Source organism: Glandiceps talaboti, chromosome 4, assembly GCF_964340395.1.
Source record: "Glandiceps talaboti chromosome 4, keGlaTala1.1, whole genome shotgun sequence".
In the NCBI taxonomy this organism is placed as follows: Eukaryota; Metazoa; Hemichordata; class Enteropneusta; family Spengelidae; genus Glandiceps; species Glandiceps talaboti.
In genome coordinates, this window is record NC_135552.1 from 15,505,017 (window position 1) to 15,522,014 (window position 16,998).

The 16,998-nt window shown below is 36.5% G+C and overlaps 1 protein-coding gene across 3 annotated transcripts in view; it reads right to left on the reverse strand.

Annotated features, from left to right (window-relative positions):
• Nucleotides 1–6,339: 6,339 nt before the first annotated feature.
• LOC144434600 (histone deacetylase 4-like) overlaps nt 6,340–16,998 on the reverse strand; it is a 99,262-nt gene continuing 88,603 nt past the window's right edge. For all 3 annotated transcript variants that reach the window (XM_078123072.1, XM_078123073.1, XM_078123071.1), the window contains 13 exons: nt 16,825–16,912; nt 13,701–13,841; nt 12,788–12,921; nt 12,419–12,468; nt 12,056–12,123; nt 11,654–11,757; nt 10,933–11,130; nt 10,358–10,477; nt 9,738–9,835; nt 8,852–8,970; nt 8,076–8,294; nt 7,635–7,779; nt 6,340–6,786 (listed from right to left, as the gene is read on the reverse strand). In XM_078123072.1, coding sequence (XP_077979198.1) covers nt 6,750–6,786; nt 7,635–7,779; nt 8,076–8,294; nt 8,852–8,970; nt 9,738–9,835; nt 10,358–10,477; nt 10,933–11,130; nt 11,654–11,757; nt 12,056–12,123; nt 12,419–12,468; nt 12,788–12,921; nt 13,701–13,841; nt 16,825–16,912 — 1,521 coding nt within the window. In that variant the 3' untranslated portion in view covers nt 6,340–6,749. The remainder of the gene's footprint in view (nt 6,787–7,634; nt 7,780–8,075; nt 8,295–8,851; nt 8,971–9,737; nt 9,836–10,357; nt 10,478–10,932; nt 11,131–11,653; nt 11,758–12,055; nt 12,124–12,418; nt 12,469–12,787; nt 12,922–13,700; nt 13,842–16,824; nt 16,913–16,998) is intronic.

Consider the following 16,998-nt stretch of genomic DNA (forward strand, 5'->3'; position numbering starts at 1 on the left):
GCCTGAATACAGCTAGTCACAGAACTTGCCATCTCAGCGGCCTGAGATTGTTTCATTGTATCTCGTGAAAGATATATAACAACGTTAGACTGAAAGATCAGCCGTTGTGGGCGCTCTTCTCATTCCTTTCCACAAACACACATGACAAATACATAGCCCGGAGGGATGTTCAGGACGCCCCGCGGACGGTTTATACCAATTTGGGCGCACTCTCAAAATAAACAAGTTTTGCCTTCTCGATTGGATTGAAGGTTTGTGACCATTAAATACAAGTCCCATTTCTTGAAGAGTCTGGCCCACATATTGCATTCCACCTCAGACTAATAGTGGTCTGGGATTCCACACATCCCTTACATTGAATGAGCCAGATAACATTACATAACATAACATTTCTGACGCTCAATTTAGAGTGGCATTCTCGAAGAAGAGCCCCCCCCCCCCCAAAAAAAAAAAAAAAAAAAAAAAAAAATTAGCTAGGTAAGGTATGTTTTAATTTCCATAGCCACACTGTGACAACGATGATGACACGCCATAAGCTTACGCTCTCCCAATCATCTCTAACACGACACTTAACATCCCTCTGTCATTCTCGCAAACCAGCGCTGTTATTTCTTCCGCGACAGTGGTGGTGCGGCTTGGACGGTGCCGTAAAAGAGGCTGTAGTTTACGACATTGTCCTCTGTAGGATTCAAAGAATGCTGTCATCTAAGTTTTCATCACTGCAACAGTTTAGAGACATACATCAGTCCCGATCATAAACATTTATTTCATGTTTTCATTTCCGATTTATCATATTTGTTCTCCGCAAAACATACCCTCATTTGATTAAAGTCATACATACCACCCCGCCCCCACCGTCCGTGGGGAGGAGGTACTCACATAGTAAGAGTGTACGTGATGAGTACTGAGGATTTGTGCCCCCCTGGATTATTTTACTCCTATAGACTTTTTGACACCTGATTTTCCAAGCATTATGTAGAGATTTGAACCCCCCCCCCCCCGACTTATCAAACACAAATGTGAACATGTAAGAGCTGGCTACTAGTTTTCAGACCATAGACCCTTTGCTTGTAATTATCATAACAACAACAGAAGCGAACAGAGATTAACTCTTTCAGTGTTCACTAAATGTTATCATACATTAACTTGTATGGGCAAATATCAACAAAAAAACACAGAAACGGCTTTGAAATATTAACATCTTTAAAAAAATGACCATACCAAAAATGTTATGAGATAAAATTTCTTTTTGTTAGCTTAGACCAAAAAAAGAAGAAGAAAGAATTGTTTCTGGTCAGTGCGCGCATCACGTAAATACCCTCGTGTCGTCGGTCTTTTTTTGTGTTTGTTCAGCCCATGCATTCTGCAGATTCGTGGGGAAAACACAAAAATATAACCCTCCACACTGCAATGAAGACAACTGCAGAGCCAATCGTGACCAAACAAATGAAATCTGCCACACATACACTTGCTGTCAAGTACTAAATAGAAAGAACAGTAACTGCCATAAATAGTAGATTGGGTGACAGGTTTGTTGAGAATAAAAGAAAAATCGCGTCGTCGCACCACTTTAAAGAAACTGTCCAGACCAGGAACATTTTTTTTTTTGCCGTATGTGTACATGTTTTGATCATCGAGGAGGGGAGTCGCATTTCTCCATTCGTGGCCACTAGAGGGCGCAGCTTACTTTTATCCATATCTGGGTCAGTGAATAACTGCCAAGTTTCATTCCTTTAGTTGCTGCACTATTTGTTATGAAAGAAATGAAGCGACAATGAAAATGTTTACAGTTTTGACACATTTATTACAATACAGGTACATGATAAATGGTACAATACATAGGGGAAGGGGGTCTTTTTAAATGTACAAAAAATGGGATTGGGACCGACACAAACAATTCAAGAAAAAAAAATACTTTGGAACATATACACAAGTAATAATTGTTTGATAAAGATAATCTAATATGTAGAATAAATCACAAAATGAAAAAAAAGTTTGACTTTCCTGAAAAAAAACATCTCTGCCAAGTCTTGGGCTTGTCTTGCTTGTAAACCCAACCCTCGTTTTTTTTATTTTTTTTTAATTATCCTTTTTGTGAACTCTTGTCATAAACACACACAAGTAGGCACAACAATACAGAGAGTTTATAGACAAGTACAGTTGTCAAAACACTGAAAGATTATAATCAAAGTTTTGCATTCCGCATCAGTTTATAAAGGGGGAAAAAAAAGAATACCCCATTTTGAAATTTAGATCTGGAGAATTCGAGAACGGGTTGATGCCAAGGCTCGGCTCACTTCTCAGTAAGTTCTAAGTGAAAATTTGCTTTACAAACAATTACCATTGATAAGTAACACTGTACAGAGTAGAGGATGGTTTACTTGGACAAACCCCATCCTCATCGCCTAACTTAGTCTGGACCAATAATAAAAACTGTCCCATCTAATCTGGACTAATCCAGATAAAACTTTCCTGTATAATCTGGACTAATCGAGATAATAACTGTCTTGTATGATCTGGTCTAATCCAGATAAAACTCTTGTATAATCTGGACTAATCCAGATATAACTGTCCTGTATAATCTGGACTAATCCAGATATAACTGTCCTGTATAATCTGGACTAATCCAGATATAACTGTCCTGTATAATCTGGACTAATCCAGATAATAACTGTCCTGTATAATCTGGACTAATCCAGATAAAACTGTCCTGTATAATCTGGACTAATCCAGATAAAACTGTCTTGTATAATCTGGACTAATCCAGATAAAACTGTCCTGTATAATCTGGACTAATCCAGATAAAACTGTCCTGTATAATCTGGACTAATCCAGATAAAACTGTCCTGTATAATCTGGACTAATCCAGATATAACTGTCCTGTATAATCTGGACTAATCCAGATAATAACTGTCCTGTATAATCTGGACTAATCGAGATAAAAACTCCTGTATAATCTGGACTAATCCAGATGAAAATCGTCCTCTATAATCTGGACTACTAATCCAGATAAAACCTATCCCCATATTAATCTAATCCAGATAAAACACCTGTCCTGTCTTCAATCTGGACTTCTAATCCAGATAAAAATAATCCCCCATGTGTATATCATGCCTGATAATCAGAATAAAAAACCATTCCCCCCCAGGCTGACTGGATAACTCAATCTTTACAAAAACTGTTTAGAAATTCCTCGCATGAAATTCTAGTGAACACATGTTTGCTATATCCTCCTCACAACTAAACTGATGGGACACTCTTCAGATATAAAAGACTTTCCAATCAACTGTGCTTGTAGCTATCAGAAATTTAAAACTGTTCACATCATACACCAGACTTGATATGCAGTGCAGTACTCCCCCATTCTCTAAAACATTTGTACACTTTTTACGTACGTTTTTGAGCACTTGGCATTCAACCAAAAAAAAAAAATTAATATCTTACAAAACTTTTTTAACAAAAAACAAAACATTATTTTTTTTACACATCATACAAATCACCCTCATTATATTTACAAGAAAATGATGACCAATCACAGAAAAGATAAGAGTATGCTCAAAGGGGAAAAACAGCCAATAGGATTTCAGTACTCAAAACCAAGTTGTAACAATGTATTTCATTGGTCAATGTCTCTTGTTTGAGTTGCTCATCAAATGTTACACAAATTTTAATTGGTTGTTAAGATTTTATGAAATAATCTTTCTTTTGACACAAATCTAAAGGGGAGGAAAATCATACTGATAAATCTTATTTTTTCTTCTTGAAAACGTGTACACTTTCACAATTTTTTGTGTGTGTGACAATGTCAAACAACAGTTTATTATATTGAAATAACAACGATTTGTCAATCCTTAAGTACTATTTAACACTGGAAATATTCATTGTAAAATAGGGCCTAGTTTGTAATACTCGAGTACATACATGGTAGTACTTGTACAATCTTTTAAAAAAATTTGTCCCTTTTTTAAAAAAAGTGAACTCAACTTAGTGCGTGGTTCTGTCAAATAGATTGAGTAAATCTAATCAACACTGAATCATTATAGCTATTGTCTCAATCAGCTTTTTCAAATCATTGTCAGTTCTTTACTTTCATTTTTTTAAAATAATATGATGAGATAAACTTGTCAGGCACGACAGTTAGTTGTAGTAAAAACAACACTTCATGTACCACGACCGGATCTTGACACACACACACACTATCCCACTAAAATACTTGAAATTCAACCTTCATGTTACTGTGGGCATACTGTGATATCAAACATTTCCATTTCAAGTGACAATCTCACAAAATTTAAGTTACTATGGGCATACCGTGACAATGTTTTTTAACCTTCAAGATACTGTGGGCATACCGTGATATCAAACATTCACTGACAATGCTTTTTCAACCTTCAAGCTACTGTGGGCACACCTATCTATGTTCATCATAGGGTCTCAGTCTTATTTAATTCACAATGGTGTCACAATAGATAGATAAAGCTCTATTCCCATCCGTTACTCTTTTTATCTTGCTTTCTGTGCACTTACTGGCCCCACACAGACAAAAACAGACAGACAGACAGAGAAAGACAGACAGACAGACAGAATGTATTCTCGTAGTGCCACTCTAACCCCTTTTTTCTCTCTAGAATCAGAAACATGCACATCGTATGTGTGTCATTTCCTATTACTCATATCACTTCTTTTCAACATATATTATTACAAATTCCCCCCCCCCCTTCTCAGAAGAAACCCTGAACAATATTTGTTTACACCTTATAGAAAAAAGTTACACCCTCTATGTTTGGTGAAAAACAGTAGTTTTGAACTTGTACCCATGTATTACCACATACAAGTGTCTGGTGCTCAAAAGAAAGCAAGAAAAATATCACCTTTTCTGGTCACTGAAAAATTGTTTGTTGCTCACAGACAGAACTGAACCAACCGACAATGAATGTAGTAGTTACAGTGCACAGATTACACCTCAAGATATCGACATGCAAAAATGACCCATTTGTATGAAAAAAAGGTAAAATATTTCAAGTTTGTGAGTTTTTTCTTGCCTTTTTTTTTTAGTTTGTTTGGTGCTTTTTTTGGCTTAATAAATTTGTTGTTCATCTTTTAGTAAAAATAAGGATTAATTTTTGTTCTGTGTTTGATAACTGTCAGGATACGAACTTGACATCAATGAACCAACCAGCCAGTAAGGAATTTGCAGTATGATATGAAGAGAAACTATTTTTTTTTTTAAACAAAAAACCAACCATAATATTATGTCTTTAAATGGCTAAAAACCACAATTACAGTGAGTTCAAATATCAAAGACACTTTTTTTTTTGTATAAATTCGTTTTTGGATTGCACCTGGTCAAGAAATGCAATGAAGTAGGTACAACTTTGCAACTTTTGGAAAAAAAACCATCCCCATAAGTGTTGAAAGTGGACTATGGAATATGCCACTATACACACAAAGAGTATCCAGGACTGGATCAAACCATTTTCAAGAGAGGTAAAATCAAGCACTCAGCTGCCAGTGTGGGAAAATAAAGTCCAGTCATGTTTTTTTTTTTCTTCTCTCTTCATCGTTTAGAAGAACTCAAAAGTCTCGTACTTCCATACTGTTTTTTTCTTTTGTTTTAGTTGAAAAGTGTCAGAGCTACAATATCTATCTATTGTACAAATACTTCTTGTTGTTTTTTTTAAATCCTCTGGCAGCAAGACAAAAATTACATGTGTTCAGTTATTTCTATATAACTGATATTGCCAAAAGAATGGAAAAACAAACACAAAAAAAAAATTAAGTCAAAAATTTCTGCCTAAAAAGAAGAAAAAAAAAAAAAAATCAAACACAATATGGATAAATAGAAATTTTGAATTGTAGATTTTTAGAATTCAACTTACAAATTTGTACAAAACAATAAAATGACTTGACCTGTAAAAAACTAGGACAAAGAATTAAAGGAAGTACAACATGTATAATTAATGGTGAAGAAATTAAGCCTAACTATAGGTTATACAGACGTCAAACCAAATTTCAGTTGTAGTCGTGTAGGTCCATTCAACAACTACTCCATGGAATGACGTGCTTTCAATTCTACTCAGGTTCTAAGACACACTAAGACACTTAGGGAAAAGTGTGCTTGTAGTTTTTTGTGTTGTGTTGTTTTTTTTTCTTCTCAAGATTCAGGAATTTTTTGGAGAGAAGATGCTACACACACACACTTCTCAATCCTGTCAGTACGTACGTATGTATGTATGTATGTATGTATGTATGTATGATAGATTGGTAACACCATGGGTTTGTACATAGACAAACAGTTTAAATCAGTTAGTCGTCAGCACAGAGCCACTATAACACTACCAAAAGTAATCATGTGACATCTGATGCTGGATAAAGCTGTCATGACAACAGTTGCCATGGCCACCATCACCATCACCATCAATGTTCATCATACTGCTTCTTCTAATCTCAACTTGTATAGACTCTGTACAAGGTCCAACTAGCCGCTGCCAGCATAGTTTTGACAACTAGCTGGTACATTGTTCCCGCAAGACAAATTCCATTCTCAAGTCAGTTACGTTACAGTACATCCAAGTTTCCACTTGCCGTTGCAAGGGACAGAAACAGCTGAGCCAATCTACTTGGTGGTTTTTAAGGATTTCAGAAGGTTTGTCATCAACACATTGGTTGTTTTACACTGTGTACAATGAACTTTATACACATCAAGCAGGAAAGTAGGTCACAAGTCAGTGCTGTTGCTATGGCGACGGTTATGATGGTGACGATTCCTCCTCCATTGGCTCTGATCTGTGAACAGAGGTGAAACAGGGTGATGTAAGTCAGGATGTTGGTACAACTCAGGTCAGATCTTTCATATTCTGTCTTACATTGAGTAGCATTACTTTGGGAATCGAGGATTCAGATTAGTTAGATAGACACAAACCCAAACTGTTGCTGATTTACTGCAGTATATTCCACAAGTGCATGGGTGATAGCGGTCCTTCTGTTGTGCATTGAAATCTTATCACCCTGTGATAAAGATGGTATTAACATTGGAAGTCACAAAACAGACAACACACTGCAACTTTATGGAACTAGCTTCCAGAGAGCTTGTTCTATTGAGACTATAATTAAACCAACGTCCATTCAATAAAAAAGGATAACTGTTGTATCAACATGTTGCAACAACTTTTAGTTTGTGTCTATCTTAGTCAATTGAATACCAGAGTAATGTCAAAAACCTACTACACATGAAGGTGACAGGGACATCTTGATACAAAGACACAGACAGATACACTCATGGCCAGATACAGACAGACAGATACAGACAGACAGACAGACAGAAACAGGCAGACAGATACATACACATGTGACACATGGACATATACAGATACATACATACATACATACATACATACATACATACATACATACATACATACATACATACATACATACATACATACATACATACATACATACATACATACACACACGCACGCACGCACGCACACACACACACACACACACACATACATATATACATACTACTGAGTACAGTGCTAACATATTGTGATGTTTTACAAATTACATTTACACTATTTTATAGTATAATATTTTAATTCAAAATAAGATGAACAAGAAGACAGACTTACTCTGCAGAGTCAGTAGAATGTACTCCCATTGACAACGATGCCAGTGCTGTCACTGTATCTGCCTCTTCTTTCTCACGAGTTGTTGCTTCTAGCAGTGAGTAGGATACTGTGTTACTCAATCTTTGTACACTAGGCCAGAATTCAGCTACAAACAAAAACAAACCAACAAACAAACAAATCAAACCTCTATTGATTCCAAAGTTACTGGTGAATGTGTGCTGGCAATGATCGCTTGATCAATCAATCAATCAATCAATCAATCAATCAAGTCTCTACTAACTTTACTTTACCATGGTAAGTGCAAATTGTAAGGGAAGACAGCATATACAGACATGGGTCTACTGTTTTATGCAAAATCTGTGTTTTGTCAGTTACTGTAGCAAAACTATAAAAACACTAGTATGAAACTTCAATGGATAAAAACTGTAGATGGCTACTTACATTGTATTTTGAGTGCCCTTTCTATGGAGAACACAGCATTTCTATTGGGTTGTTTATGCATTGCTTCTTCACTGAGTGGTGCCACTTCGTCTCCTAGTAGACTTAAAGAACAGGCTTCTGAACAGTCACAGATTGCTGCCAAGTCATAGCCTCCTTCTAGGGCTAAAACTACCCTGCCACCAGCTAGAGTCATCAGCTTTCTTGTCATCCAACCGAAACCTGGAAAGAGGATGGAAAATCACCACTCAAATCAAAGTCTTTGTTGATGCATCCTTCGATGCCTTGTTTTACCAGTGTTTCATAGCACTGCTATAATTTTATTTCAGATTCCTGTGAGAGGTCTCCAGTGAGATACCAAAAATGTGAATGAAAGTTACTTGTATTTTAGCAAACTATTCATTTCACTTCAAGCCCTGGTTTTACTATATACTACAGTTGCAATCGAGGTCTCGACTTACTTAAGATATACACAAATGAAAACTGTTATTTTTCGATGTGGTAGATTACACAAGTGGGTGATAGCAGTGCCTCTGTTGTGCAGACATAATCACCCTGTGATCAAGATACAGGCTGTAGAGTAAACACTGGAGGTCACCAAAATATACACTGCAAGATCATGGAAGTCATCAGAAATGCTACCCTACTGTGACTATAATACCCATTCAACAGCAGTTGCAACAATATGTTTAGTGTGTCTATCTTAGTAAACCGAAACCTAGATTGCCACTGTCGTAAAAACAATGTGATTGACACAAGGAGACTTAGAAGACACTTACATGCTGGGGTGACCTGGTATCCGCCTAGAGGTGCTGGATGACCAAGGGCTGCATCAAAACCCGCTGATACTAGTACTACATCTGGAGAAAACTCACGTGCTATAGGCATCACGATCGTCCTGGGAAAAAAAAGAAACATGGGAAAAAATTGATTAAGAACGAACTTTTAGGTGACACACCTTTACAGACGAGTTGTACAATTGACATAGGAGTACCAACAGAATACTGTAGCTATTACCATAAAAGTTATCAAATAATTATGTAAAATTTTTAGAATTTCATAAATGGTATGCAAAGAAGTAACTCTCGGTACCTAAAATAGAATATTACTGCCTACGTGCATCATAAAAATAACAAAGATTTGATTACTTAGTTGACACCATAACTTTCATTCCATGCACTTCACATGCATTACTATAGGCTGCATGAGAATAAATCGGCCTTCTTGTTCTATTTTGACCCTCTAGCATGAGGTACAACAAGTAACACTGGAAATAACTGAAGCACTTTCAATTTCTCTATGTGCTACACTTGTTTATAGCATTCATATCAAGTGTAAAAGTATACTGTTTCAATTGGTTTATTTACAAGCCTAGCATGTGGCCTTTCTACTGTGGCGTCAATTAGCAAATGAAACAGTATACTTTTACACTTTGATATGGATGCTATAAAATGATTGTGGTGCATACAGAAAACGCTTTACTTTGGTGTTATGGGTTGTAAAATGCTATATTATATTGCAGGTACCGCGAATTGATGTCACAATGGGAAACGATCAGCACTAAATGAATATAAATACTGCTTGAATCTTGGACAAGTTTTGCATCTCTACAGTTGATGAGAAGTGATCAAACTCTGGTCAAATTTGTCTGACTATGTTACCTACCTAAATGCAGCCATATACTCTGCGTCACCCATTGGTGGTTCCACACCACCACAAAATGCCAGATTTACGTTGAAACCAACACCTGCACCACCACCACACTGTAAAAAAATTTACATCCAATATAATGGTATTGTTAGTTTTTCAGTATTTCAGTCAGTAATTCATAATGTAAAACTAAAAATATATATAAGTGTGTAATTTTTTATTTTTACTTCATGATTACCAAACTTAAAATTATCAGGAAAGGCCACACTCTATGTCAAGGTTGAATGTTATCAATTCCTAAACTGAACAAACTGGGTTTCAATGTCAAAACCTTTGACCTTTTTTGCCAGGCCATTTTGGTGGTGGCATGACCTTTGAGTTTGACCTTGTCAGGAGACTGTTTCAACGTCATGACCACTGTCAGACTACATTTCAATGTCACGACCTTTGACCCTTGTCAGGAGAACAAAAAATCCTTACAGTATAGTATGTACACTATGCAATGTTGCACGATAAGTATTGGAATAAACTTTAAAATGATAATTTGGATTTCAATTCAATAACTATTACCGGTACAAACAGAAAGACCGACCAATGTGTCTCACACTTTTGATCTGTGTTCATTATATCTTTACCTCATCTGGTGCTCCTGTACCAGGGAAGAAATTACCATCGTCATGGCGATGCATTGATATGTACAAAACATGTGGATCCTCGTAAAATATCTTTTGAGTTGAATTGCCATGGTGTACATCCTGTAGAGACAACAAACAAGAGTTACAAAAAACTGTTGACGACAGAGATGTCTATTTTCTTTACTCTGATTTCTAACTATGGTACTCTAGTATGAGTAAATTCTATGTTGTCTTATTGTTTTCCTTAGAGACTAAATTCAAAATTTGGGTGCAAAAACAGTTATCTAGCAAAGCTTTTGAAAAAGTTGGGGTCCTGAATTATCAGTATTACCTTATTTTGAAATTGTGTTACCATGGATACTGTGTTGTTATGGTTGGAATGGATCTGTGTTATGATTGCCATGGATACTGTGTTGTTATGATTGCCATGGATACTTTGTTGTTATGGAGTGAGAGTTTCCATGGATACTATGTTATGGAGTGTGGGTTACCATGGCTACTGTGTTGCTATGGAGCTTGTGTCACATTGAATTTTGTGAGTTTTGATGGATTTAATTTACATAGTTCTTACTTACCCAGTCAAGTATCATAATTTTGTCTAGTTTCAATTTTTGTCTGAGTTGTTTGGCGGTGATGGCAATTGAGTTAAAAAAGCAGAACCCCATGGCTTGGTTAGGTTCAGCATGGTGACCAGGTGGACGAACCACAGCTATACCATTCTTTAATTCTCCTGCAGCGACTTTGAATGCTAGCTCTATCACACAGCCTGTCGCCTACAAAAAAATAAAAACAACACATGGACACAATGTTTTGAATTCTTTCAAAGGTACCCGACTCACGTGTATAAAAACTCTTGGTCCTTGTAAATCCTATGCCAAGTAACAACAGACACATAGCATGTTTCAATTAATGACAACAACACACACTTTCCATTTTCACCAGTTTTTACATGGACTTTGTTCTTACATGCAAACAGAGCATTTTCAAATTCTTGCATTTTCATGTGTGCTTTTGGGGACTCCATGTAAATAGTAGGTAAAACGCATCAAAAACAGTTGAAAATGCCATTGTGTAAACGGAGGTCTACATAAATTATTTAAAGTGATTTGTTGTTTTATAACTGTTGTTTTTAGAATAATATATTGATACTGTATTTGAACGATAACCATTTATTGTTTTTACCCTACTACACCCAAAGTTGCGTGATAAAGTTCGCCATTGTAACGTATGGAATTGACAATCTTGTAGAATTTCAACTTGGAATAAGTAAGACTTCAATAAGATAGGAATTCTTACCATTCTAGCAGCACTTGAAGTATGAAGATCATTCCATACAGTGTCTGAGTCTACACCAAGACCACCACATGGTAAAACTGTAAAACTTATCTTTGGCAGACCGGCTGTCAAATTGAAATAAAAAGACAGAAATGTGTGATTTATCATCATACAAATTCTCACCAATCCTTCCTTTTGCTGGAAGAGAAAATCACTTGCCGATACAGAATTAGTTATGACGTCTTCCCTAATATGGTGAACCATTATTACTGTGTCAACTTTATGCAGTACCTATAGTTAGTGTGAGGGCGCCCTCACAGACAACACTGTATTTTCTATTGTTTTGATAAAACCTGTTGTGTGAGGGCGCTCTCACACTACGTTGTATCTTCTGTTGTTTTGACAAGATTCGTTCATACATACCTAGTTTTTTACTGTCAATCTTCTGCCTGTTCAATGGATTCGTTCCATAAAATAAAGTATAACCCTCACTGTTGGCGAAATAAAAGTAATCATGACGAATTAAAAAGTACCAATACACATAACAAACAAATCCATTGTGTGTGTTACCTTTACCCAACCCTGAATCATTTTAGTATATTGCTTATGTACCTTATTTTCATTTCTACCGATTGCAAAACTCGTGTCATATTTGACCATTTAATACTCTTTAAAACTTGTGTTTTATTGATTTAAATGTCAGACTTTACAAACTTCCTCTGTTTTCAGCAAAATCCGTCATCTCCTTCATACAACGTTTATCCAAGTTGTGTAGTTAAAACCTACCTATGACATGTCTGGATTTCATCCAGCGTTGCTTTTCTCGACTTCACACGCTATCAAATGAAATAAAAGAGACATCACTAAATCACATCAACATTTGCCTCTACAGTGCGCCATCACATCTGAACACTAGCAATAACAGTTTTATATTTGCTAGGTTTCGTAAACTACAACACTGTATCAATTGAACAAATGACCATTGTAAATCTGAGTTGAAATGTTCAAAAAACATTAATGAATAATTTGTTTGTATCCGTTCTGAACTCAGAGCATGCATGATTTACCTAGTACAATTTTCAGCTAAATCACTCAGCCTACTTCAACTCCTACTGTACATGATTCAATGATGTATGTTGGTTCGTTGTTCCTTACCTCACATCTTGAAACTACTCCTGTTTCCTGGAACCTAGCCCATATACTCTGTAATCTGCCAGCATGTTCAGGATGCAAAGAATTGTTGCCACAGGTACACTGGTGCTTCTGCATTAGACTGTCGTAAGCTAACCCTGTATAATTAATTCACATGGAGGTCAATTATCATCACATAACATTGCGAGAATGAATGTTCACGGACTCTTTAGGTTCATGGTTGAATGAAAATTCTACAAATAAGAGTAAACAAATTTCATGAAAGCAAATTCCAAAGGACGTCAATCTAAACTGGTATCGAAATCCCAGCTGTTTTGATTGCAGATTTACATTACACTTATAATGGGTTTTTTTTATATAGCGCTTTCCCACTCTGTGCTCAAAGCGCTTCACAATTATTACCCCTGGCACGGATCAGAATGGCACAACGGCCCTTTAGTCTTCCTCAACTCCCTGGGGAGCATACAGTCCATTGCAGCCTCTACAAGTGCATAGGATTAAAGCATTCACATTCACATTGCAACTGCTATCCTACCAGGTCCCCAATTATACAGCTGGGTTGACTAAGGCACAATGATGGTTCAAATCTTGCCCAAGGACTTTAGCCATTCAGAAACAAGCGGCAGTGGCGGGGCTTTGAGCTGCAACCTGCAGATTCAAAGCCAGTCACTCTAACCATTCACCCATCATGATTCCACTTATTGATCTGAGCTTGTACAGTTGTTTTGAATGCAGACTCCAGAACCATAATAAGCTAATAAAAACTAACGCTACAACAATTGCAGCTAGTTCACGGCACATCAATTTCCAGTCACATGTTTGAACTAAGAGAGTCACAAAGCTGTTACAGATGTGACATAATCATTGATCATCATCACTTGTTGACAGTTTAGTAATTACTGAGAGACACACTCACCTGTTGTAAACATGTGTTTGACTGGTTGATCAGTGGTACTATACTGACCAGACTCTGATGCTATCTGGAACGGAGCAGCTGGTGAGCTTTGAGCTCTGGATAACGGTCTGTGACAATGTGATAGCCTTGTCAATGGATTGACTGAAAACAAACATATTCAAATACAGACTATAATAATTCAAGTCTACTTAGCTTCATTTTTTTATTTACATTTTATGAAAGCATGTGGTAACATTGTTTAAGCATTTTTTTGTATGGAATTCTTATTATTTACTCACACACCAGCAATGTAATTTCAACATTAAAACGCATGCGATGGGGTTACTCACACTGCCAGGGCATATACTTATGTACTGCAATTTTGACCTCTCTTTTTCAACTCCTGCAGACTTCTTATTCTTGATTTTTTTTAAAGCATTATAAAGAGATTTGACCCTTTCTTTGAATACACGACTTTTGACCCAATATTTTTGACAACGTAGATCCCAAGTTGCCAATTTTAATACTTTTCCCACACTTTTGGACAACATGGTTTCATGGTTTCTGATTTTCAACTTTTTCCGAAACTCAAATTTTGACCCCAAGTTTCTGACTGAAATGTAAAGCTTTGAGCCCTATTTTTTTTTAATCTCTCTAGTATTTGTGTTTGTAATTTGAAAATCAATAACTCTTCTATCACATGTAAGCAGCATTCTTTTGTAACATACTGTCTGCTATAATCTTCACAACTTTACATGGCTAACATGTCCATTCACTGTTTGTGATACAAAATTATGTATTTCTATTGTACAGAGTCAAGTGTTTTCCAAAACATTGCCAAAACAAATCAGTACAGTCAATTTCAACTAAGCTTGCCAAAACTGTTAGTGTTGCAAATGTATTTTTATCTTGGTTCATAAAACATTGGTAGATAAGAACAACACTCCAGACATGCCAACTCTTCACAAATGAAAGTGAAATACAAGCAATTTTGATACATTGTTACTAAGGGGCGACGTCAAAAGATCGATGTTTACAAAAAAACTTAATTGCTTTAGTTTGGGGGTGGGGGGGTTTTGGCCAAAATAATTTCTCAACCGTCAAAAACGATTTAACGCCATACTTGGCAAATTTAGTACGATTTCAAGGCTGCTTTTACCTAAAACACTGCGTACAGTCGGTCCGATTTATCAGCGGTACGCGGTTCAGCTTTCAAATTTGCTGCAAAATAGGTATTTGGGAACGAGGTGGGTATCCAGAGTGTGCGTACGCACATTTCATCAGTTGGCGTCGTCGAGACACGAAGGGTTCGTACAACTTTCTGGTCCATATATGTTCCCCTCACACAATTTATAAATGCCCTTCGAACGACATTCAGAAACTAACGAACAAGATTTGGGAGTTAAATATCAAAAAACAACAGGGCAAATCCCGGGCCGGTGTACAGGAAAGCGCAACGAAGTTGTGGCATGCCAAATACAAAAATGACCGACGGTCATTAGCCGAGTTCATGTCCCAGGAGGTCGAGTCGAAACAATCTATTTTGAAATACGTTAAAAAATATGTTTGAAAGTTAACGAAGTCACAGTGGGTACGTGATCAGAGCCGATCGTTCAATCGTAGTGGTAAATTTTAAAGGACCTTCACGATAATTGATTTTAATAGACTATGTGGATAGGACGCGTGACGTTGCCATAATCCACCTACACGAAGGTTCTAAGTTAGGCCATAAGTTATAACGTGAAACTAATACGAATATTCGTATTATTATATTCGAATGTAAATCCGGAAATTACCGATGAGATGTCATGTTTGATGTGACCTCTCAACTTGGACTAAATTGTCGTAGATAGCGTGGTATTGCGAATGTTTATTTCTACACTCGCAACAAGTTGATCGTTCGACTGATGTTGATTCAATCCTTCGTGAAAATCAAAAGTTCGATCGCCTGAAATAATTATTCAGCAATAGTTTCGCAATTTCAAACAGATTTATAGATGTTTGTAAATGATTGATAGTTGGAACATGCATGTGAAAGCCGTGGCCGCCGCGTCAACGTGTTCATCACTGTCGTGGTGCGATGCGATATCACAGTCAAAATCAACGGAAACGTGCGAATATATACGACTCGACAGAAACAACTTTAAGGCTAAAAAGCATGAGAGCTGGTAAATACAATTTCTAGTTGAAACTATGTTTTGCAGAGACAGTTAAATGTTTTACAGTTTGAATTGCAATGTTACTACATAGAGTTCTTTACTCCAGTGAAAATGGTTACTTCATCCGATCTAATCTTTGGAATGGCCTTTAATGGGAAGTGGTATCCTGCTGTTTGCAAAACATCTTGTCAAGTTTTATGAATAAAATCTATCTGTACAATCAATTTAGTCGAACTAGTTAACAAAGGCGATTCCTACACTTTCCCGACCGGCCCTGTATTTTTCAGTTAAACAAAAATCATCCGATCAAAGTGTTGCTGATGAGCCTACACCCAGTCACGAAATGTCTCCCATTTCAAAAAAGTGAAAGTGAAACCAGACATACCAGTATTAGTAATCAATGTGACTTGACGTGTAAATTCAGTGTTGTTGTGTTCTGTTGGTTTTCAATAAAAGTATTTTTCTGAGTTAAAATGGTTTTCTATTTTATTTATAATTCAGTATTATATTGGTACGTTGTTTGAAAGTGGAAGTATACAGTATGAGTCTGAAACGATTTTCAATTTTAGGTCAGTTAAGTTAGATGGGGGGGGTGGGGGGGTCTGGGACCTAACTTAAGCAATTAAGTTAGATATATTATATTGAACTTTTGATGTTGCCCCTAACCAGTCCATTGCAGGTAGACTATATAAAGTGTAACATTGTATACATTTTCTCAGACTTCAATGACTTCAGTGGTAATGTGATACAATTACTCATATTTTGTTTTCATTTGTCAAAAGTCAGTGTGTCTGACATATCATCCTTATCTTCCAATATTGTATGAACCAAGAAAAAAAATACATTTTGTGACACACACTGTTTCGATGAACTTACATGAAACTGGCTCTATTCCTAACCCAACCCTAACTCCCTAGTTTGAATACAAATGTGTATTTTTTGTACAGTTGGTACACTGTTCTTCAATCTTATCAAGACTAACTAACCTGGTATACAGCCTGATACTGTGGCAGCTTTTATTGGAGGTTGTCGTAGTTGTCCGACATGTTGTTGTTTTTCTATTTCTTCTTGTTCCTTCAGAAAAAATGAAAATTTACCTCTGTCATTCACAAAAGTCTATCATACACACTCAATCACTCACTTACTATTACTTACAAAAT